The sequence below is a fragment of the Alosa alosa genome, chromosome 8 (assembly GCF_017589495.1).
Source record: "Alosa alosa isolate M-15738 ecotype Scorff River chromosome 8, AALO_Geno_1.1, whole genome shotgun sequence".
Classification (NCBI taxonomy): Eukaryota; Metazoa; Chordata; class Actinopteri; order Clupeiformes; family Clupeidae; genus Alosa; species Alosa alosa.
In genome coordinates this window covers 16264181-16286812 of record NC_063196.1, presented here as the reverse complement: position 1 = coordinate 16286812, position 22632 = coordinate 16264181, and the positions used below count along the sequence as shown (strand labels likewise).

General features: G+C 44.5%; 1 protein-coding gene across 16 annotated transcripts in view; it reads left to right on the top strand.

Moving 5' to 3' along the window:
• ptprk (protein tyrosine phosphatase receptor type K) overlaps positions 1-22632 on the top strand; it is a 126669-nt gene that overhangs the window by 91657 nt on the left and 12380 nt on the right. For 8 of the 16 annotated variants that reach the window (XM_048249872.1, XM_048249878.1, XM_048249877.1 and 5 more), the window contains 9 exons: positions 1589-1694; positions 4493-4766; positions 4990-5026; positions 10955-11090; positions 15807-15836; positions 18103-18263; positions 19069-19104; positions 20440-20451; positions 22307-22494. In XM_048249872.1, coding sequence (XP_048105829.1) covers positions 1589-1694; positions 4493-4766; positions 4990-5026; positions 10955-11090; positions 15807-15836; positions 18103-18263; positions 19069-19104; positions 20440-20451; positions 22307-22494 — 980 coding nt within the window. The remainder of the gene's footprint in view (positions 1-1588; positions 1695-4492; positions 4767-4989; positions 5027-10954; positions 11091-15806; positions 15837-18102; positions 18264-19068; positions 19105-20439; positions 20452-22306; positions 22495-22632) is intronic. The other 8 variants (XM_048249885.1, XM_048249879.1, XM_048249873.1 and 5 more) reach the window with 3 other exon arrangements.

Below are 22632 nucleotides of genomic sequence, written 5' to 3'. Positions count from 1 at the left end.
ACCATTCATAAGCATCGATATGGAACGATGATTAAACGTTTTTTTTTACCAGATCTACTTCATAGGTGTCCCGTTATTCAGAATTAATAGCCACCCCACCAGCCAATCAGAAAAGAGTATTTCTTCTTCGGATGATAAACAACACACACACACACACACACACACACGCGCACACAGAATATCTGACAAGACTGTCAGCAACCTCTCAAGCTTGAAGTCGGATAGGTGCAACAGAGCCATACAGCAGATGCATTCACATACAGCTGTGGTGACTAAGAAACAGAAGTAAGCAGCAAACCTAATGAAAGCATTTGACAAAAAAAAAAAAAAAGACAAAAAACCTGGGAAGTGCTAAAATGAAAAATAATGCATTAATAGCCTCTGCTATGGGCTCGACTCACACTCTCACCCAAACATGATGAAGTGTTGTCATCTCATGCAATTAAGTCCACTGGATGGACCAGAGTGGGGGTGTGGTGGGTGGGGGAGAGCTTTATGAATGGATGGTAAAAATTGTTCGCATCTAACAGATGCTAATGCCGAGTGCGAGTGTCCCGCGCTTGCTATTGTGTGGTGCCGTTAATGGCCCCTTTATGCAGATCTCGCCGTTCCGTGCACATCTGCAGACCATTGCTCAGTGCCTCTCTCCAGCTGCTTTTTAGAGCGGGCATCAGCGGCAGTGGGTAACTGTTTGTGTTGCAGTCATGTCCAAATGACACACACACAAACAAACAAACACACACACACACACACACTCTCTCAATCTTGGCAGCACTCATCGAGTCCCCGCCACTGCAGCGGATGTATTTGGGATCTATTGAAAACCGTCAGCCGAGGACCTCATCAAGTGATAATGCCAAGCAGAGCACAGGCCGGCATTCAAGGGAATCAAATTAGGCAGGTGAATGGAGATAAAAGCTTCTTGACATATTCCTCCGCGGCTAATGGACGACAGTGGCTTCTGCCGTGGAAGAGTGGGGGACCTGAGTGCTTTCTATTTGTGAGCGCATGCTTTCGGTCTTGAAGAGATATAAGTATTGTAATTGAAGCGTAATCAGGGAAAATCATAGTTCATAGCCCCCTTTTCCACCAAAAAAGACGAGCTGGGTCACCCTTAACCGGGAGAAAATTGTGCAAAAGTACTTCAGAAACCTTGTTTTGAATACGAAGAAGCATTCAGCAACCCCAGATGTATAAGGAGGTCAAACCCCAAATGGAACTTTCTTTCAAGGATGTTGTGAACAAGGCTGTGTTGACATGAATTGTTCTTTAATGGCAACTCCTCTGCCTAGTCAGGTCTGATGAATGTTCAACTCCTCGTGTTCTCTCCACACAAATGCTGCAGTAGAGACTGTGGCACAAGCGCTGTGGCAGTGCATCACCCATGCAGATAAATAACATGGAGCTTGAAACTGGAGGAACTTGTCAGTTAAGACAAAAGTGTCTCGTAAATGCATTGAAAGTCATGAGTCTCTCTCTCTCTCTCTCTCTCTCTCTCTCTCTCTCTCTCTCTCTCTCTCTCTCTCTCTCTCTCTCTCTCTCTCTGCTCTCTCTCTCTCTCTCTCTCGCACCTTCTGCCCTTCTGCAGCTCCTACTCTGCAGGAGTACGACAGTTCCGAGGCCTTCCTGAATGAGACGGCCACCACCATCACCGTCCTCCTCAAGCCTGCGCAGGCCAAGGGTGCTCCTATCAGGTTTGTGATCCCACACTCACTTCAGTCTGGTCAATCTTTCATTCCCATTAAAACAGCAACCCCCCCCCCCAAGGCTATTCTCTCTACCTCGACTCTATGCCACTTCATCTAGATAGAAACCATTAGCAGGGATGGTTTTCGTGGACATGATCCTGCTTCACCATCCCCTGCAAAGAATTAACCCGTCACACAGCGAGGGTTGTTGTTGCCCCCCCACAAGCAAAACATGTTTGAGCCCCCCACTGTGTGTTCCCACGGCATGATGTTTGAGGTCCGCGAGAGATTAGGACACTAGTCGAGGTCTTGTCACCTCATGTCACCTCAGCTCTTTCCGGTGCCTTCCTCCAGCAACACTGTCTGTCTGGCCACCTGCTCCCTCACCGGCTCCGTCCCAGAGCCCCCTCGCAAATAGACGCCTAGCGAATCAGAGGAGGACTCTGCAGGGGACCCGTGGACCATCAGCAGCTGCGATCTCCGTTTGATTGGTCCATTGTCACCCTGCGCCCTGTTCATTTCCGCCTGCCCGTTGAGTGCAGGGCTGGGATATAGAGTGTGTGTGGAGCTGCTCGTCATAAAGGTGGATTTGAAGATAACTCGGCTCTCCGGCTCAGTAAATCAGCCATTATGCGACCCAGCTTGCGCTCCGCACAAGTCGAAAATTGGAAAGGCTGCGATGTTTGGCGGCAGGGGTTGAGGGACAAACAGTGCTGCATACAAACCACCCAATAACTTTTTTCCTTTTGCTTTGTTATCCCCCACCCCTACATTGAGTCCAGCAAAGACTTTCCCTTATGTTGTTTTTAGTGTTATGTTGTTATTGTTGTTTGTGTCAACTCAAGGGCTTATTTGTTTGTGTGGGTTTGGATTGTTTGTTTACATTGCATCGTCTAATCATTTAATCAGATATCTTTTCATAAGGCCAGCACTATAGATGTCAGCGTGAGTGAGAATTTGCTCTAGCCAGGATTAGCAAGTGTGTGTGTGTGTGTGTGTGTGTGTGTGTGTCTGCAGATTAAAAGATTTGCATGCATCAACAATGTTAAGACGGGTACAATTTTCAATATAATACTGAGACAATGATGGCATATTGGACAGATTGTACTGCGCTATGTACTGTATCTGGATATAGGCTTCAAAATGGAAGCAGGCAGTCTAACTTTGATGGCTTCTGGCACAGAGCGCTGTTTTCCTGGCACGACTACTGATGGCGTCTGATGGATAATCACAGGACAGGTTGGGGTCCCCGCAATTTGGGGCGAGTTAGTTAAGATGCCGTTAGAGCGAGTGAGATATAATGCGCCTCTGGCCATCTGCTCAGGTAATTTGTAACAGTTTGTCATTGACTAGCGCTACACGATGGAGAGGGGGGAGAGGGATGGAGAGAGGAAGAGAAAGAGAGATCGATGGAGAGAGGGAGGGAGGGAGGGAGGGAAAGCTATGGAGGAAGAGCGACAAGAAAAGAAAAAAAAAGTCCAGTCCAGACGCTTGCTCTATCTCAAAGGACAAGGGCAAGTTCCTGAGCCCAGCTGTGGGGTCATTATGGACAGCCGGTCATGTTTCAGCTCCGCGGCCATTCAAGTCAAACTAGAGGTCACGAGAAGGTCAGAGAGGTAAAGGCCAGGGCTACATCTGGAGTGGCCCATTGTTAACGTTAAAGGATAGGGAGATACGAGGCTGAGAGAGCCAGTCGTAGGGAAGAGAGGGTGTCAAGTGAGGGACGGTGTGCAGTGTTCCGGAGGAAGCCCCTGAGCCATGGAGGAATCCGTAATCACAGAGCCCTCACTTCTCACAGCTCCCTGGGCATGTGACGAGATTTCTTCCACTGTGTTTGCCTCCTTTGTGACCCCCCCCCAAACCACGTAGTTGTCGCCTTAGCGCCAACGTTTCGTTGCAACGTTTGATAGCTTAGCAGTTTCTGCTCTCACCCCGCAAAAGCCCTAGAGGAGGTGAATTTGGAGACGAGGCACATAGTGGAAGAAGGAAGTCAAAAAGGGACATACTGAAAGGGGTGTAAAAGTCCCTGCCATGTTTGTGATTCTTAAATAGAAATGAAGTAAGTGTCTGGTTTGGCTCCAATTGGATGTTCATCGGCACTCGTTTAAGAGCCTCTCACCGCTCAGTCAGAAATAATGACTGCTTATTAAGGGCCATGTCATTTTGGAGCAAGGCTGTAGATTAGACATCAGAGTGAAGAAATTGGCTTTTTTCCTGTGTGTGTGTGTGTGCTGAGAGAGAGGAGAGTCTGAGAAAACATGGCATACTATGAAGTGCGCACGTCCAAAAGTGTTTCAGCAGGTGCCAAATCAAAAAGGGCATACGATCTTCTTCAGGCATCTTAATGAATAGAAAAGCACTGCCAGTATAAAAGCACAAAATGGCCTGTACAGATAATTAGGACAAGTGATGTGAATCAGGTATATTAGGCTATTAAGCAATTAGCATGAGTACGCCCATTTGAGGGCAGGGCAACACCAACATTGGCATACAAAGTACACCTACAGTCCCGCCTCTGAACACCAATAGACTAGGCATTACAATCAAAAACAAAGACAACAAATGTATACAAATGCAAAGTAAATACAAAGAAGACAAAAAGAAGTCAAAATCTAGATTAAGGCCCTTGGGTGATAAGGTGTTGATCATGCCGCTCCTGTGTTTATGGGTCGGTTGTGTGTGTGTGCGCGTGTGCGTGTGTGTGTGTATTCACATTCACCCACAGGTTTGAATGTTGGGTGACGTAGTCTTGGGTGACAGCATTTATCCTCTTTTAATTTTAACCCCCCCCCCACACTCCACAGTGCTTATCAGATCGTGGTGGAGGAGCTCAATCCTCACCGTTCGCGGCGTGAGGCCAGCTCCACCGACTGCTACCAGGTGCCTGTCTCCTACCAAAGCGCCTCCAGCGGCGGACTACCGTACTACTTTGCCGCCGAGCTGCCACCCACCAAGCTGGTGGAACCCATGGGTTTCACGGTTGGGGACAACAAGACCTACCGCGGCTTCTGGAACCCTCCGCTGGCGCCCAGGAAGAACTACAACATCTACTTCCAGGCGGTCAGCAGCGTGGAGAAGGTAGACACTGCTTAAAGCTTCGGTCAGGCTTTGCTCTGGCCCCAGCTGAAGCTCTCTGTGGGGATCTTTTTTTTTTTTTTTTTTTTTTTCGTTTTTGAGAATAGAGTTAGAGGCTGTAGACATGCAAACCTTTTACACGCTATGTGTTATAACAGTGTTAATGAATTACATTTGTTTTGTTTTTGCCGGTGTGCTAATCTGTTTGCGTCTGTTCTGTCTGCAGGAAACCAAAACTCAGTGTCTGCGATTGGCAACAAAAGGTGAGAAAGTGCTGTCTTTATTTATGAATATCTGTATTGTTTGTTTGTCAGTTTTCTTAGTCAGGTGGTTAAACTGAAGAAAGAAGAAGATAAAAACTGAGCATATTTTCCCAGGCTTGTGCACCTGATGTAATGACACCTGCCACAGATATGCACGTACCCCCACAGTGACTTTGTCATACACAAGTTTTAATATTGCCTCTATTTCTGTCGTGCTCTCTTTCTTGTGCTCTCTCTCTCTCTCTCTCTCTCTCCCTGTTTATGTCTCGTTCACTCCTACTCTGTCCCCTGATGGAGCCCTCTTTAATGCCCATGCCTCTTAATTTCCTGTCACTCAGCCAAAAGAGCGCTGCCGGAGAGGCGGATTCGGGGCTTCGGCGGAATTAGCGAAAGCTTATTTGTGATATTTGCGCTTGTAAAGCACCTTGTTCTGCTGAACAGCTTGGGTCTATGGAAATGAGGGGCAGGACGTGGAGAGGCAAGCCAGTTGTGGGGATTTCAGAAAGAGAGCTTTACGCTCTGGATGGCTAAAGCCACGCTGCTAGGTTTTTAACTGATTAAGGAGGAGTGGTCAGCCAAGTCCCACAGTGCTGAGTTACCCATGACACAAAGAGAGAGAGAGAGAGAGAGAGAGAGGATGCAAGGCAGGGATTGGTTAGATGAGTTTCACTGCGTCGTAATAATCTTACGCAATCCAGCAGTAAGTTCTTTGAAGTGAAAATGTGACACCATACATTATTCCGCCATGTTGAATCATTTTAGCACTTTATTCATCTTTCCATGTACCTAGTGTGTTTTATGTATTTTATAGACAATATTTCACATATTTGAAGTGCTGTATGTATTCATTAGATAAAGCAGGCCAGCCTATAAAAACTAGTACTGGCAGTGATGAAGAACTCATGTTATTTCCTTATAATCCTTATTGGAGTAAGTCTCACTTAGCAATCAAAACACGCTTTGCCTCAGTGACCAATTTAATCTGCACTCAGTGAGGTATGATATCAGGATGATATCATGATAATATGTATGTAGAGTCTACTCTTTTTATTTTTAATGGTGATCGTTGTGTGAGCCCACACACATAACAATAATAGCCTTATGGACGGATTAATCTGTAGACGATGATCTCTTAGTTTTCTGCTCAGCCTTAGTCTTAATGGCCCGACTGTTATTACAACCTGCATTTGTTCCAGTCTGCATGTGCTGTTTTTGTTGTGCTTAATTGCTCATTTAACCCCATTCTTATCCCATTGATGGTGTCAGTCTATAATACTGTTTTTGGGATGGGGCGAAATAATGGCAGAATCATTTTAATTCTCTATTATCTGTCCAAATGCACTTAAAGTGTGCAGTTGTGCCACAAAAAGCTTAGAAAGTGGCAGGGGCCTGTGGCAGGATTATCAGACAGGGAAATGGCTATACAACCCTTCTGTAATCCCTAGACAGCTTAACATTGAAGAACCTTTTTTTTTTCAGACAAGTTTTGCTGTTTTGGCCTCAAATATTTTCACTTAGAGGCTGTTGGTGGCTTTTCAAAAGGCCCTGGTCTCAGCAAAACACTGCACAAACAGCATATGGTCACAGCAAACATTAACACTGTTAAACTATCCATAATCCAAACGCAATTATATATGTGCTCGGATGTTGTATGTGTATATCTGTAAACATTTATACAGTATATGTTGAGTTTATTGCAGTCTGTATGGCTTTTTCACATTGCATAATGTTAAAAGCCACTCTAAAGAGTCAAAGCAAAAAACAAAAAACTTTTTCTGGATCTGAGGATGTTTGCTTTCTCTCAAATCGGGCTCCAGCTTTTCAGGGCTCAGCTTGTCTCCCTGTACAGAGCTTGTGTAAGGCTGTGTAACTTGGCTGCACACTGATCTATTATACAGGAAATCAATTTTATGGTCAGAATAGCAAACCAACTCTTGCCCCAGATGTGACACATGTCTGGCCCAAACCGAGACTCATGTCTTATTAGGGCTTCAAACTCATACAACATGGATGTGGTGTACATAAATTATGTGTCTCATAAAAAAGGTAAGTGAATCTCGACCGCACCTTCGACCTACAGGGCCTCCTGTTTGAGTGATTTGATTGGGGTCCGTCGAGAGGCCCTCTTGTTGTTTTCTCCATCTTCCTTATGCCATCCAGCTGCCAGCACCCGTGCTAATCAGACAAGAGAGACAAATTTGTTTCTGCTGTTTTTTTGTCATCAATTTGTTTCCATTTGGAGTGCAGCTCGATGGGAAGCAGACGTCCCTAAAAAAATAAAAAATAAATAAAAAAATAAAGATGACATAGGCGCAGTCCAAGGAGAATTTGATATGATCTGTGTCACATTCACTTAGGGCCGAGCCAAACAGATTTTCATTTTAAGCAGGGATTTTTTTTTTTTTTTTCTCAAATGGATGTAATCCAATTTCATTTGAATTCCTTCCAGTCTCCTTTTTATGAATGTATCCCATGAGAACTGACAGAAACATAAGTATTCGCACAAGCGAATGGTGGATTATGTCTTGAGTAATACCTCTGGAAAAAGAAATGTTCGAAACAAGGCTGGGCCTTTCCCAAATTGATTTAATAACCTTTTTAACTGGGGTGTCAGAACCCATTGTGCGAGAGACCCTAAGGCTTGGAGGCTGTAGGGGGGTTTCAGTTCAAACAGTTTAATTAGCTGGCTAGCTAGCTAGAAGCTGGCGGAGTTTGTGTAATTTCCTGAAGTAGAAAGAGATTTTGTTCAGGCCTTAATAGATATCCTTTGTTTGAAAATAAATCGTTTATATTCTTTCCTCTTAATTCCATGTGTTGCAACTCTCACTGGTAATTTTGTTTGACTTATCCAGCAAACTATTACAAATTCACGACTGTAACAAAACACTGCAACTCTCGCTTGCCCACGAACTAGTCCATCTTCCTGTTTCCGCCTTGTCATGCTCGTCTGAAAAAAAATGAGTGGTGCGTTACCTCGCGCTACCTGGCTTCAATCCTGGCGCGCCAGCAAGATCTACGTCATTTTGACGTCACGTTGTCGCGCTACCGGTCGGGTGCGTCGAGTATGTAGAAGCCTTCAGTCCGCGGCGCTCTGCCGTTCTGACGAGCCCATTGTCCTGCTCGCTGAAGCTGCTGCTTTAGCTCAGCTGTTGCTCTTGTATCAAACGCACGAGTAAATCATTGTCTGCTGCTTCGGCTCAGCAATAAATTATGCTTGCCTTTGCTTTGAGAGATAACGGAGAGAGAGAGCGGAGAAGAAGATGGATAGATTGGTTACTGACTCTGGTTTTTTTTCATCCGTTATCTATTCTCTCTCCCTTTCTCTGTCTCTCTCTGTCTCTCTCTCTCTCTCTCTCTCTCTCTCTCTCTCTCTCTCTCTCTCTCTCTCTCTCTCTCTCTCTCTCTCTCTCTCTGTCTCTCTCTCTTTCTGTCTATCCTTCATGAATCCCCATTTCTTTTTAGTTTTCTCCCTTTTTGGTTTCTTCTTTTGTACTCTCTCTGTCTAGCTGTCTTGCACTCTCATCCTTGCTCTCTTTTACTCCCTCATTCCCCCCTTTTCTTTCACTCTTCCTTCCCTGTCTCTCTCTCTTTCTATCTCATTATCTCTCTCGTTTCCTTCTCTGTGTCTCTCCCTCCCACACACTGTCTTCAAATTTTCCCATAAAAAAACGTTCAGCTTGCCTTCACCTAGCCTCAGTGGATGCCCTCACTGGAAAAAATAAATAAAAATCTACCAACATTCTACCTGGCCTGCATGTGGGAAGCAAATCACTTTATGATTGAGTGCCTTAAAGGGTGGCTGGACCTGGCTACATCAAAGTCAAGGTGCGGGGTTATTCTTTTTTATTAAATGCTCAATAGATATAATATATGCATTCCTCCCATAGGAAGTTTGTCTACATCTGACATTAGTTGTAGTGCATTTTACTTTAGGCCTTGTTTTATGGATTTCCAGACAGGTCACACTGTACTAGGAGAGAAAAGAGCTTATTCAAGAGCTTATATCATCTTGGAATTTGCTCACAAATTGTTATCACATATTGTGTTAGTGTACTTTTTCGTAATGCATTTAGTTGTATTGATTGATGACTGCATTCTCAGCATTCAGCGCGCACACATGTTGGAAATCGGTTACACATGGCTGGCGTCCGTCTGCCTCTCCAAGATAAATAATAATCGACACCGAGGCCCTGACCTGGTTTCTCTTTTGTCCGGCATGAATTTTGAGCACGTTCTGGCTTGACTCGCGAGGGAAGCGTTGTTCGACCCTTTGTCTTCACCCTCACCATTCTAGTCACAGCTGAACTAGTCAGGAGAATGAAGTAAATTAGCTCCAGGAGAAGATGTGGGGTTGCAGGAGAACATGGAAGACAGACCCTATTACGTACAATAACCTGGAGAGCCTTTCAGTGAGGAGAGAGTAGGAGTAGGAGGAGGAGGAGGAGTACATTAAGAGGTCAGTGTAAATGCAGTCTGCTCTCGCCCTTGTGCCCCCAGGGTGTGTGTGTGTGTGTGTGTGATGGGGAGGGGGCGTTGGATGAAGAAAGGAGTTGGCTGGCCACTCTCAAGTCACAGTTGGCGTGTAGTTGCTGCTGCTGCTGCTGCTGTTGTTGTTGTTGTTTTTTCCTTCCCCTCTCCTGCACTGTGAGGGGAAAAGTAGGTTATGTTATAGAGAGGAGTAATAGGTTGGGCGGGGGGGTGGTTATTGCGGAAGATGGCATGAGGAGAAGGGACTGGGGCACAGTGGGGGGTGGTCAGCCCAGTGTCTGTTGGCCCACAGGGGCCTCTGCTGTGGTCACTCCAGTATTATAAACGTCCATGTGATTGTCGATGCAGGCCTTTTTTTTTATTGGTCGCAGAGAGCAGGCAACACATACAGCAAATCCTCCATTTCAGCATATCGGTCCATGGACTGTATATGGGGCCCCAGTAATGATTGCCTTTTTTTATGAGATAAGAGCATTTGGGATCTTATCCAGGAACAATGTGATCCACAATGTGACTGGTTGGTCAGGCACATATATAGAAAATATGAAATCATTATTATTATGAGCATCTTTATGGCAGTATAGATATTAGATATTCTATACGATACGTGTATGCTGAGCCATTTTTTTAATGTAATGGCTTTTTCCTAAGGAAGAATATATGCATACTTTGGCTTTCCCAAAGGGCATTGTGTTCAAAAAATGGAACCTGCTTTGTAATCGGTGGCCCTGGCTTTGCAATCTGAACAGTCACCTTTTAAGCTGCATATCATCAGTGTCCCTGAGAGTGTTATAGCACTCTTGTGTAATATGTCTGAGATGGTTTAGCCTGTTCTTCACCCCATGTCCATGTGTGTGTTTGTTTGTTTGTTTGTTTGTTTGTTTGTTTGTTTATTTATTTATTTACTTTTTTGTTGTCGTTGTAATGCATTTCCTTATGCATGGAGGAGCGTGTGTGAATTCAGTGGAATATTCGCAGTGGTTCATGTTTGTGGTAGACAAGGCGTTGTGAATAGTGGGCATTGAGGACACTTGAATGGTCTATGCATAAGAGCACTGCATTCTTTTTCCCTTCATGGTAATGCCTCTCGTTGTGTAAAGCTGAACCAAAGTGAGTGTTATGTTTTTATCATTTAAGTGTTGCGTAACTGGACGTGTCTGGTCACACCAGGGTGAAATGACACAATATTATAATGTGTCCTTTATAAGGTCTTCTAAGTGTGGCTCCTGTAGGTCAACTGTCGGTAGATACTGCAGTTCAAATAAAGCATAGCCAGTGCTAAAATGTCACTGGTTCAATTCTCAAGTTGAACCGTCAGGAACAAAGAGTAATTTCCAACTTTCATTCGCTTGTTCTGAATATAAAGAGAAAGAAAAAAAAAAACTGCTAAATATTATGAACTGTTTAAGAGTCACCTTTTTCTTTATGTTTGGCCATCAGGAGCCACGGAAGAGCCAGAGGTGATCCCCGACCCGGCCAAGCAGACGGACCGGGTGGTGAAGATCGCTGGCATCAGTGCTGGGGTGCTGGTCTTCATCCTGCTGGTCCTGGTGGCAATTCTGCTGGTCAAGAAGAGGTAAGTGTTAGCGCTGGTCTTTGGCGTCACTGGCGCGTGGTGATTGATTGGAGTTCTGTGCCATAGTTAACCGTGATTGTGGTGGTTGTTGTTGTTGTTGTTGTTGGTTGTTGTTGTTGCTCTTTCACCACCCACTGCAGGCATACAGGCATTCCACACAAACCCATGCACATCCCCCTCACCATCCCTCCATCACGGCTAGGGACTAGCAGGGGTGGTCAGAGGGAGTAGAGGAGGCCTGCTGGAGGAGAAGGGGGTTGAAGAGTTCTCCAGGCTGTCTTGACTGCACTGGTGCTTGCAGTAGGCAGGTTGAAGTGGGGATGATATGGATAATCCAACAAATGGATGGATAAGCCAACAAATGCACCTAACACACACACACACACACACACACACACGCATACACACACGCACACACTCTTCCTATGAGCAATACTCTATCAATCATACTTTGAACACTGCATTCACACACACACACACACACACACACACACACACACACACACACACACACACACACACAGAGGTCAAGGGCACAGAGATGGAAGAATTGGAAGCGAGCGTCTCACCTGCTTAAGATCAGAACTCTCAGAAGAATCCCTCTATTCTTCCCTCTCAGACACATCACCACCTCCTCCTCCTCCTCTTTTTTAACTTAGTTCAACCTCTCCATCAAACCCTCTGGTCATAGCTCTGTGTCCATGGAGACTTCAATGTGGAGAGGAAGGAAAATCTTAAGGCAGAAAGCTGTTATACCTGTTCTGTATGGTCCCATGTCATGTAACATAGTGGTTTGTTTTGTAATAGTTTTTTTTATTATTATTATTAGCTGGTGGAAATGTTTCCCAAGCACCATTTTTAGGTGAAGTTTAAATTTTTGAGGTCCAAAGTGGCAAGAAGAGTAATGTAGTTGTTTTATCCTATGTAGTTAGTAATGTTATCATTCAAATCATCCATCCACAAACTTAAACATGTTTTGATTTCAGTTAGGTTTAGTTTGGATTTGAGGAGGTTCAAAAGACCAGTAAACTTTTGTTACCCAAGTCATTACAGTGGCTCAACGAAATGAGTTGCCGTTTTTAAGTGGCCTTTCCTGGCCACCGATTTGGTTCTGAGTGGAGTCTTCTTCTCATTCCTCCATTTTATCATAGCATTCTTCCAGAAGCACAGCACCCTCTCTCAGCCATTCTCAAAAAAATAAACACAGAAAAAAAATCATCCCCCATCACTGCAGCAGTTCATTTTGATCTAGTCATTTGCCTGAGAAGATTATAATCTGTGTGCATCTATGCTCCTCTCTCAGTTACCACAGTGGCATGGAAGTCTGATAATAGAACCGCAAGTGTGTGTGTGTGTGTGTGTGTGTGTGTTTATATGTTCATTGGCCAAGTCCTGGGCTCATGTAAACATGTCCATATTTGTGTGTACGTGAGGGAGAGAGGAATAGCTTATTGATTCCTCTTCCCGTTGCACTGCTCCGATGTGGCATTCCCGTAATGAACATGGAGAAAAGGTGAGCTGTTCTCCAACCTGATGAATGTTTTGGGAGCGCCAACGCGGTCTGAGCATTTTCTCCGGGGAGGAATTAAAATTGCACTGGAGGAGGAAGAAATCAATTGCCCCCCCCCCCCCCAATACCCAACGCTTTTGGAGCACATAGGTTCACATTCAGATTGTTTTTTTTTCTGTCAGTTTGTTTGTTGGATTTGCTTGAACAACTGAAGTGTCTCTGTAAATAAATAAATAAGACACAGGTCCTGTGGCACGCTCTTTGCTCAAGTAATGGCTCCATCCAGTGGCCAAGAGCTGTAATTGCAATGTAGACTAACTTCACTGTCTGGCTGGAGAAAATCTATTGTGTCTTATTTCTCCTGGATATCAATGATATTTAACACCCCAAAGTGAGCTGGGATTTAATAACAGCCAATGACAATGATCTCATCATCACATTTTGCGGTTGAGTTTTCACTCATACATCTCCACACCCCGACAACAAAAGCAAACCACTACTTCATCGTTCAGTGTTTGTTTGAGAAGCATGGTGCACTGCTCACAGTGTTGTGTGCTCTATCTGATTAAGCGCCTCGGCATTAGAGAAGCATTAGGGCCCATTTGCGAGTGTGCTTCCTTTGTGAGGGTTCCAGCCCCCCTCCCCACCTAGTCGCCCGCCCCTGTCTTGTCGGCAGCATCTATGAAAACAGAGGGGCGAGTCAGACCGCCACAGGGACTGCTGGTGAGGAAGCGTCCCAAATGAATGTTAATGGCCATCGCGGGCCTTGTGCCTCGCACAATGTTCTGCCAATTAGGAGATCGTTTAAAAAGCCGCTCCGCTCATTTGGAGCCAACTGCTCGCTCGCTGGCTTGTCTTTTTCACTCGCTCACTTGTTCTCTCTTTCTCTCTCTCTCTCCCCTCTCTCTGTTCACCTCAGTCTCATAACACATCACATTGTCTCTTCCTTTCTCTCTATCTTTCTCTTTCTCTCTCGCTCGTTCTCTCTCTCCCTCCCTCCCTCACTCTGTTCACCTCAGTTTCATAACACATCACATAGTCTTTTCCTCTTTCTCTTTCTCTCTTCTCTTTCTCAGACTCCACCCCCCCCCAGTGCCTTCACTGTCACCCCTTACTTTGCGCTCTCTCTCTCTCTCTCTTTCTCTCCCTCCTGTTGTTCTTTTTTCTCTTTTCTCATTACTCTTCTCCAGACTTACTCGCACTCTCTCTCTCTCTCTCTCTCTCTCTCTCTCTCTCTCTCTCTCTCGCTTTCTTCTTTCTCAGACTCTACCCCCCCCAGTGTCTTCACTGTCACCTCTTACTTTGCTCTCTTACTCTCTCTCTCTCTCTCCCTCCTGTTGTACTTTTTTCTCTTTTCTCATCACTCTTCTCCAGACTTACCCTCTCTCTCTATCTTTCTCTCTCTCTCTTTCTTTTCTCTCTCTCTCTCTCTCTCTCTCTCTCTCTCTCTCTCTCTCTCTCTCTCTCTCTCTCTCTCTCTCTCTCTTTCTTTTCTCTCTCTCTCTCTCTCTGCTTAAAGAGGGCATGGGCTCCCTGTGTGCAGTGTTATTGAGTCGTTATGATTATGTGTGTGGTGGGGGTGTTTTGTAACCCATATGACTTGCTTATCACTTCTTGCTCAAACACATCATGTCTGAGCCACCCCATCAAGGCCACGTGGCAGCGCTCGGCAGCCATTAGAGTGAACTTGCACCAGGAGAAATGCACGACCCCTCTTTCATGTGGCTCCTAAGTAGTGATGTGATGCGAGTGTGTGTTTTAGGTTGGCCTTTGAGATAGGTATGGGGTCTTGCTGCTTACAGTGCTCGTGAGAGTGTAATGGCATCATGTGCTCTTTAGTTTTTAGTTCTTGTTTTATTTTTTTATTTTTCTGGATAGTCTCCTGGTTTGTAATTTCAGACGGAGGGGAAGGGTGTCATTTTGAGCCGCGGGGGACATTTGAGCTCTAATGAGGCGTAATCCACTAATCCTGTTGGAATGGATTAGAACAACTGATGGTTATTGAATTCTCAATACCATTAGTGTGTGTGTGTGTGTGTCTGTTTGCTGGGGTAGGGAGAGGGGTAAGTGAAATGTAAGTCAAGTTGAGCTGAATAGTTCAAGTCAGCAGATAAACCCAGGGGCTATGCTTCAGTTCACTTCATTGTATCATGATGGGTTAGACCACAATGGTTGGCCTAATATGTGCCTTCTAGGCGTAATGGGTTCGGTAAAAGGGGCAATGCATAGATTGCATGTTTAAAAAAAAAATGTTTAAAAATGGAAGGAAATAAGACTTTATTCTGGAGCCTTGCCAGGTTCTGCTTTAAATTGGTTTCTGACAGCTTAGTGAAATACCCTCATTACGTTTTGTTGTGTGAAATGTATGATTCCTCTTAGTAGAAATCTTTAAAGCCATTTGCCATATTTCCCTCTGCCTTAAATCAATACATGTTTAAGATCAGGATAATAGCATTTGAGCAACATCTGAGAGCGGTGGGAAATGTGGAAACATTTTCATTTGCTTTTGTTGTGTTAAATCTTTCTACAGTATGTTCTGTTGAATATGCATACACACCTTGCCATTGTTAAAGTGGGTGGATATAAAACATGTGAAAAGACAACGAGGTTCGTTCCACCGGGATGACCTAAGGTGACATCTCCTGTTTGAGATTGTACAAATATTCTGAACAAAAATCAGATACTGCATCTTTAAAATGGTGGTTTATGACATTGTTTGTTTTGCAGGTAGTAGATGTCTTATGATTTGATTTGCAACATCTTTTGTTTCAGCTATGTTGATACATACTCCACTTACCAATATAGTTTATACGTTCATCTTGCACACATATTATGTTCTCTTTACGCAACACGTCACTGGTTTGAGCTCTATAAGATGCAATAGGCAGTGCATGGTGACATAATTAGCCACGATTCTCAATCAACGGACAGATGCATGCATTAATTATTTCATTTTATTCAGCATCATTTTGCAAAGAGGATCTCCAAAAGAAACCGCATGCTGAACAAAATATTAATAATCAAAGCGATAAGATTAATATAGCACACAATGCATGGGAAATGGAATGCCATACAAAAAAAAAAAAAAAAGAAAGACATTTGTTTGACTGGCACACCTTCTTTCTGCTTCTTATTTGATTACAACTGATTCCCACTTTGCATTCATCAGTATTTCTTTATCTTGCTGTCTCTGATTTGCTTGCCAGGAGGAGCTACTATTCTTATTCATACTATCTGTAAGTAAAAAAACAATGAAAGAAAAAAAAAAACTTAAAAAATCTAAACAGACAAATGAGGGGTTTTGCACCTGTCTTTGGTTTAGTTCTGTAGTGTTTTAAAGATGCAGTATCCTTTTTTCAAGTGAAAACGCACAGTGCTCAGACACTCTGACCTAATTGCATTGCCATTGACCAGCTCCCAACACTCTTGCTTATTCCAAGTCATCATAACCAAAGCGGTGTGATTTGAAAAAAGAATGCTGCACTTGTGTCTTGTGTTTTCTTTTCTCTCCTTTTTCTTTTTTTTTTTTTTTTGTTTGTTTATTGTGTTGCATGTGGGTGGGTGGGTGTGTGTGTGTGTGTGTGTGTCTGTCGGTGTGTCAGTTGCTCACATTCTTTCCATCCATTTTTCCATTCACTGAAGCTGCACAGGCCACCCACTGGTTCTTGGAGGGTTAATTGTGTGCCACCAGGCCACGCAATTGAACTGTTTATTTCCTTCCCTATTACTTCCTGATGGCCTCTGTGATTTTACTGGCAGTAGGTGAAGTGGGTAGTGTACAACAGGTGTTCTCTCTTTCTCTCTCTCGTTCACTCTTTTTCTCTCTCATCCCCCACACACACACACACACACACACACACACACACACCCCTCTCTCTCTCTCTTTCTTTCTCTCTCTCTCTCTCTCCTCCTCCTCCCTGAAAGAGTTGCCAACCATCTCCCCAACGTGTTGATCTGTTGATCTGATAAGCACTGCCGGTCATGCTGAGGCAGCGGCGACCAGTGTTACCTCATTGGAGGTGTTTGGGAGGCGCCTGCCGTGATCAGTGGAAACACTGAGGGGGTGCTCAAGGGGAAGGTGTGTGTGTGTGTGTGTGTGTGTGTATGGGGGGGGCTGAACCACAACCCTGTGTGTGTGTCCGCACGCACACACTCTCCGCTCAGTTCCTCGTCTCTTTCCATCTTTGTGTTCACCACCCTCATGTACAGTAACATCTCACTTCATGAGGCACCATTCCCGCCATTAGGGTCGCGCCACACAGTCACTTCAAGAGGCTGGAAGGAGGGGGTGAGATGATGATATTCAGAAATAAGCTCAGGGGTCCCACTTATCTCGATAGAGGCCAACCCCAGGGCACATGTGGCCCAGATCCGCTCCAACGGCGGCTGCCATCTGGTGCAGGAGGTAGTAAGGATTTTATGGGCTTTTGGTCAGAGGAACATTGTCCTCTCTATCTGCTGCTGGGAAATGTAGTCGTTTGGGAGGGCAGAAAAAAACTGGAAGTTAGAACTGGTATGCCCAGTGTGAAACAGGGACAATTATTCTTGAATTATGTTATCTTCTTTTTTTCTATTGGAAATGCAGAGCACCGTAAGAGGAATTTCACAATAATTACTTTTAGATGTGGTGTCGCGTCAGTCCTAACAATGGGGTGCAGGAACCACGCTGTTTCCCGGGAGGTGGTTATTGCGAGATACAGTTCGGAGCCCAAATAATTCTTTAGTTGTTTCTTTTGTGTAACGAATTCAGCCTTGCATGCCTATTTGTGTGTCATTTAAACAAGGTGATCGGCGGAAATAGCTTATATTCAGAAGATAATTGTCTTTGCGAGAGGAAGGCATAAAATGACACAATTTGGACCTATCCTTCTGTTTCCCTTATCATGGGACGACTCGTTCCCTGGGTGCATTTTGGTCTTCGCTTCTGCCAGCTCTGACTTTGGCTGTGGACTGGGCCAAACGGGCATGACTGAAGCACGTTGTAAATCAACTGCAGCCAAGAGCCTCCCGGAGTCCCAGTGCTGAACATGGTCTCTAAAGGATAGACGCTAGACTGGAGCTGACACATTGTCAGTAAACATGTCATAAATGTGATTTGTGTGCAATGGAAAGAGAGAAGGACACTGATCGTTTTCAGTCTCGTGGCTGAAAGTGACATTAAAATGCATTTTTGTAAAGTTTCGGGAGAAGGATGGCAAACTCTTTTTGGGACAAGGTTTCGATAGGGGAAAGGGGGCTCTAAATTGTCAAATTTAAGGTATTAAATTCTCAGGAAACTTTAAATCCTGAGTCAACGATAGTCCTATAGATGTATGTAAATTCCTTAGGATCATTTGTTGTGATGGAAATAAACTTTCCTTCGGGGTCACGCCTCTTCTCTTTCCTCTTTGACTGTTTGTTCAGAATTGGTATCGGTGGTGTTCCTTTGTTTGTCCTTTATTTCCTGGTTCTTAATGGCACTGTGAATTAGCATCTTTTAAAGCTCACCGTCTAATCCGACAGGAAACTTGCCAAGAAGCGCAAAGACGCCATCGGAAGCACGCGGCAGGAGATGACCCACATGGTCAATGCCATGGACCGGAGCTACGCTGACCAAAGCACCATGCACGCCGAGGACCCCATGTCGGTCACATTCATGGACTCGCACAACTTCAGCAACAGGTGTAAGTAGCCCGACTCCGACTCCTGCTCGGCCGACACCGGACACCTGATATGTGTGGGAAGTAGTGCCCGGGATGGGGCCCCTGAGACTCTTACAGTGGGAAAAAGTCAACAACAAACACGTTAGGAGAGGTCAGCTGGGAAGTAGCCCTCAGAGAGGGCTTCAGTTGCCTTTCAAAGGCATCGTCTCTTTGTCGTAAAGGAGACCTTAAAGCAGCCAGTCTTTTTTGTCTGGTTTTGTTTTATCTATTAGATTTCTCGTATATAACTTTTTTTCATGCTTTAAGTGGTCTTGAAAGGTTATGGGTTATAGTCACTTCTTACCATCAAAAACGTCTTGCAATTTGGATTACATTTTTGCAAATGTTTCAACTGCGAATGGCACAGCCCTGGTTACGTTATTAGTAATCACTTCACATGAAGCGAGCACCCACTCAAAATTACCCAGCTGCTTGAATTTCCATCTGGATTTTTTTCTGTCTGTCTGGGCACAGTGATTGCCATTTTCTCAGCCAGTCTGCAAATTGTGATTAATAACATCTTTTTTGTTCTTTCTTTAGCTGAGAATTTGGCAGAATGATGATTGAAGTTTTAAATTGCCTTTTAGTCTTATTTCTGATGGCTTTAAGTGCCATTTTGTGGGCTTCCTGTACGTTCTATAAGGAAACGCATTGAAACACTAATTACAACGTAACTCTTGGGGTGAACTATGGTCTTCCTCATTCAGCCCCCCATTTTCGCCATGACGAGGACTTTTTATTTATTTTTTTTATCAAAACATCCTCTTTGCCTTTATTTTCCCCACAGTGCCTAATGACCCGCTCGTGCCAACTGCCGTGCTAGGTGAGAGTCTGGCTGTCCTGTCTCGTCACCTGCCTTTATAGTGTACCACACATCTTTTGGTTGTCCAGCATGCATCGTGGTTTTGGTAGCCCATTTGTTGTCTTTGTCAGTTGAGTGCGCATTAGAAACAGCCATGTTTCTGTTCTCCTTTTAGACCAAAACATTGACCTTCTGATATAAGAGGGGAAAACTAGGGACTTATTATCGACTGGGTTTTTTTTTTTCACCTTCCAACAACACGTGGGGAAACAAGCAGGGAGGGAAGCATTTCAACCACAATACCAATTACGCATTCACAGACCACAGCTCTTGCCCTTGACAAAAATGTCTTTAGATTTAGGTTGCAGTTAGCGAACGCTTACCACAGCTGTCCACTTTAGTCCTCCATGGATGTCGCCATCCAACAGAGCAGAGAGGGGGACCACCTTGGGTCAGGTGTCTCGCGGTGGAAGGAGAGAATACAAATGAAACAAACTGCAGCAGTTTGAGTTTTAGGACCGGAGTCCTGCCGTGCATAATAGGCTGTGCATGAAGTTCCATTAATGCATAAACGCATCAGTCTGTCATGTTGCATTACCACATGCTAGTGGTCCTCTATACAGCCCTCTACTTTGCTGACCTACACAGATTTCTGGAAGAGTTATAACTTGTGTTACAACTAAGAAAAGAGGTACAGTGCTGTTGACAGGCACATAGGGTTAAGCGTTGTCAGATCTAGACTGAGATAAAAAAAAAAAATGTGTTGCACTTGCTTCATCTCCATGAGTGAATACCCCGATCACTAGAGGATAGATTGGAAATGGAGACCTTAAGCAAAACTGTTCATTTTCATCATTCTTTTGTTTCACTTGGCAAATCACCTTGCAGGGTGTTTACATTTCAAAGAGATGGAAGTACAGTCGTAGGATGAGTCAGCTGAACAAAGCTTGCAGAGGCATGTTGGAGCATAGCATGCAAATAAGTGTGTCAGGGGGAGCCTGTGGTGCTGCTGAACTTCTGTAAGCGTCGCAAAACCTCACAGACCTCCGAGGGCTGATGATTGCTTCGCATCAGAGTAGACCTGCCTGCCAATGCATTGTAATAGGTCCTGTCAATCATCGCTATGTGCTAGCGCCCCAGGTAGCATGCTAAAGCCTTTCTTTCCCCTTTCATCCAGTACTCCATATTTAGTTGTACCTGTAGTTGTGCTTTCATTTAAGTTTGCAGTGCCCTCCATAGTGTTGTGTGTAATTGCAATGTTCAGTAAAATGGCAAGGAATTCATTTTAGCTTTTGCCTTTCCAATAATGTGTCTTTAAAAATTGTTTTCTCTCCTCCTTGCTGCCATCATTGAAAGTGCCCATAACTGGTAAGTCGAAATAGTGTGTGTGAATTGTAGAGATGTTCGCATTTAAATTTCTAGATTTTCTTGAAACATTCAAGTTTTCAAGCCCTACAACACATCACATTTCAATATACATTTTGCTTCCTCTTTAAATAAGTGAGTGTCTATATATGTGTGGATGTATGTTGTGTGTACACTTGAGCTCACGAGCGGGCATCTTCATACGCTCCTTTACTTTTAACTGAATTCAGAAAAGCACGTCCTGGAACAGATCCATCCCTGATCTACAGGATCAGAGCCAGATTTTCTTCTAGACTGGAGTACTATCAGGGCCACATGTTAAATGGCCTCGTGAGCTGTTAAAAGGGTGTGTGTGTTTGTGGGGGTGGCCTGCTGAGATGCATTGGCGGTTGGCGGCCATCGCTCAGGGCCCAGCCGAGCGGAAAAGCCCCAGGGCCCACGGCTCACTGGGTAATGGGACGGCCGTGTGGGTCCAGCCAGGAGGGTTAAAGGGCCGTAAATCCAGCCAACAGATAACCTTGCCACCTCATCAAGCCAACACACACACACACAGACACACACACACACACACACACACACACACACACACACACACACACACACACACACACACACACACACCTCCTGGTATTCCAAGAATGTCCCACTGTGTGTTTTCAACTACATGATGTATTATGCACACAAACACACAGACACACACCAGTACAAAGGGCTGGTCATGGTCTAATGCGTTCTCAAGTACATATATACACATACAGTGATGGCCAAAAGTATTGGCTCAATGCAAATCAAACCAGCTAATAGGCTAACTGAAAATAACACCCATGCCAATCTCTAGGTATGGTGAAGGGTATGTGATGATGTGGGGTTATTTTAATTCCAAAGGCCAAGGTAACTTTATCAGGATGCACAGTATTCTGGATCCATGAAATAACTGGCCTTTAAAAATAAAAATCTGCCTGTCTCTATGGGAATTTAACATAGGGGTGGGAATACTTATGACCCCTGTATTTTAAGGAAGAACATTTATTTATTTATGATACATTATTCATTCACTAAGAAAATTGGTGTCCTTAAAGGTTAGATATTTTTTCATTTTTCACTTAAGGCATTAAGATCAATTTCCAAAAGATGATTTTATATTCCTCTTTTCAGTCAACTTTAGCATGGGTGCTAATACTTTTGGCCATCACTGTAGATGTGCTGCTAAATACCCTAACCATAAAAGGCAGGTCATTGTTTAATGCCCCCCAGATAAGGCATTAAAGGTATGACCGGTGTGAACAGGTCTTTCCCTTTCAGACTTTCTGAATTCCCAAGATGCTTTCCTTTGTGTCAATTTTGTGTCCGAGAATTGTATCATCAGCGCGGCATGCAGAGGGTGTCGGGTACCTCCCAACATAATGTGACCACGCGTCAATATGCACAGAGCAGTATGCCACCTCCGTAAGACACAGTGGGGCAGTCCCTCACGCCACACTTGCTACACAAAAGGAAAGTTGCGATCCCCTCAGTTGGGAAGGAACACTGTACAGAGGCCAATGCACTGATCTAATCTCAGGGGTATTTGCTAACAGTATATGTGCCCTCCCTTATACCTCAAGTCATTACATTTTGGTGATGAACCGTGTGGCCATGCCTCAACATGTACTGTACAGTTCACCTTAAATGAATTGTAACATTTGGCCACCATCTCTTTTCAGGCTTAGAATAAGCACACTTGCTTTTCTTTTACACTCTTTAAAGTCTTTAGGAGTGGAGCTTACAGTGCTAACTACCTCATCTGAACAACAGAACCCACATTTTTGTCCCTCCTCAGCCTCTGTAGTCACGTTCTTTCTTGCTCTGCCCTCCACAGATGAGAACCATACGGCGGCGGCTGCTGAGTCCAGCCGGCTGCTGGACGTGCCACGCTACCACTGCGAGGGCACCGAGTCGCCCTACCAGACGGGCCAGCTGCACCCGGCCATTCGCGTGGCCGACCTGCTCCAGCACATCAACCTGATGAAGACCTCCGACAGCTACGGCTTCAAGGAGGAGTACGAGGTAATCCACCGCACTCAGCCTGGACGAGACTTTTATTAAATGCGTTAAATGTGATATAAATATGTTGCCTTAAAACGAATTACTTCACATCGTCTATAAATTACCTATCATTACCAGTTCTCTTTAATGCGTTTTAGA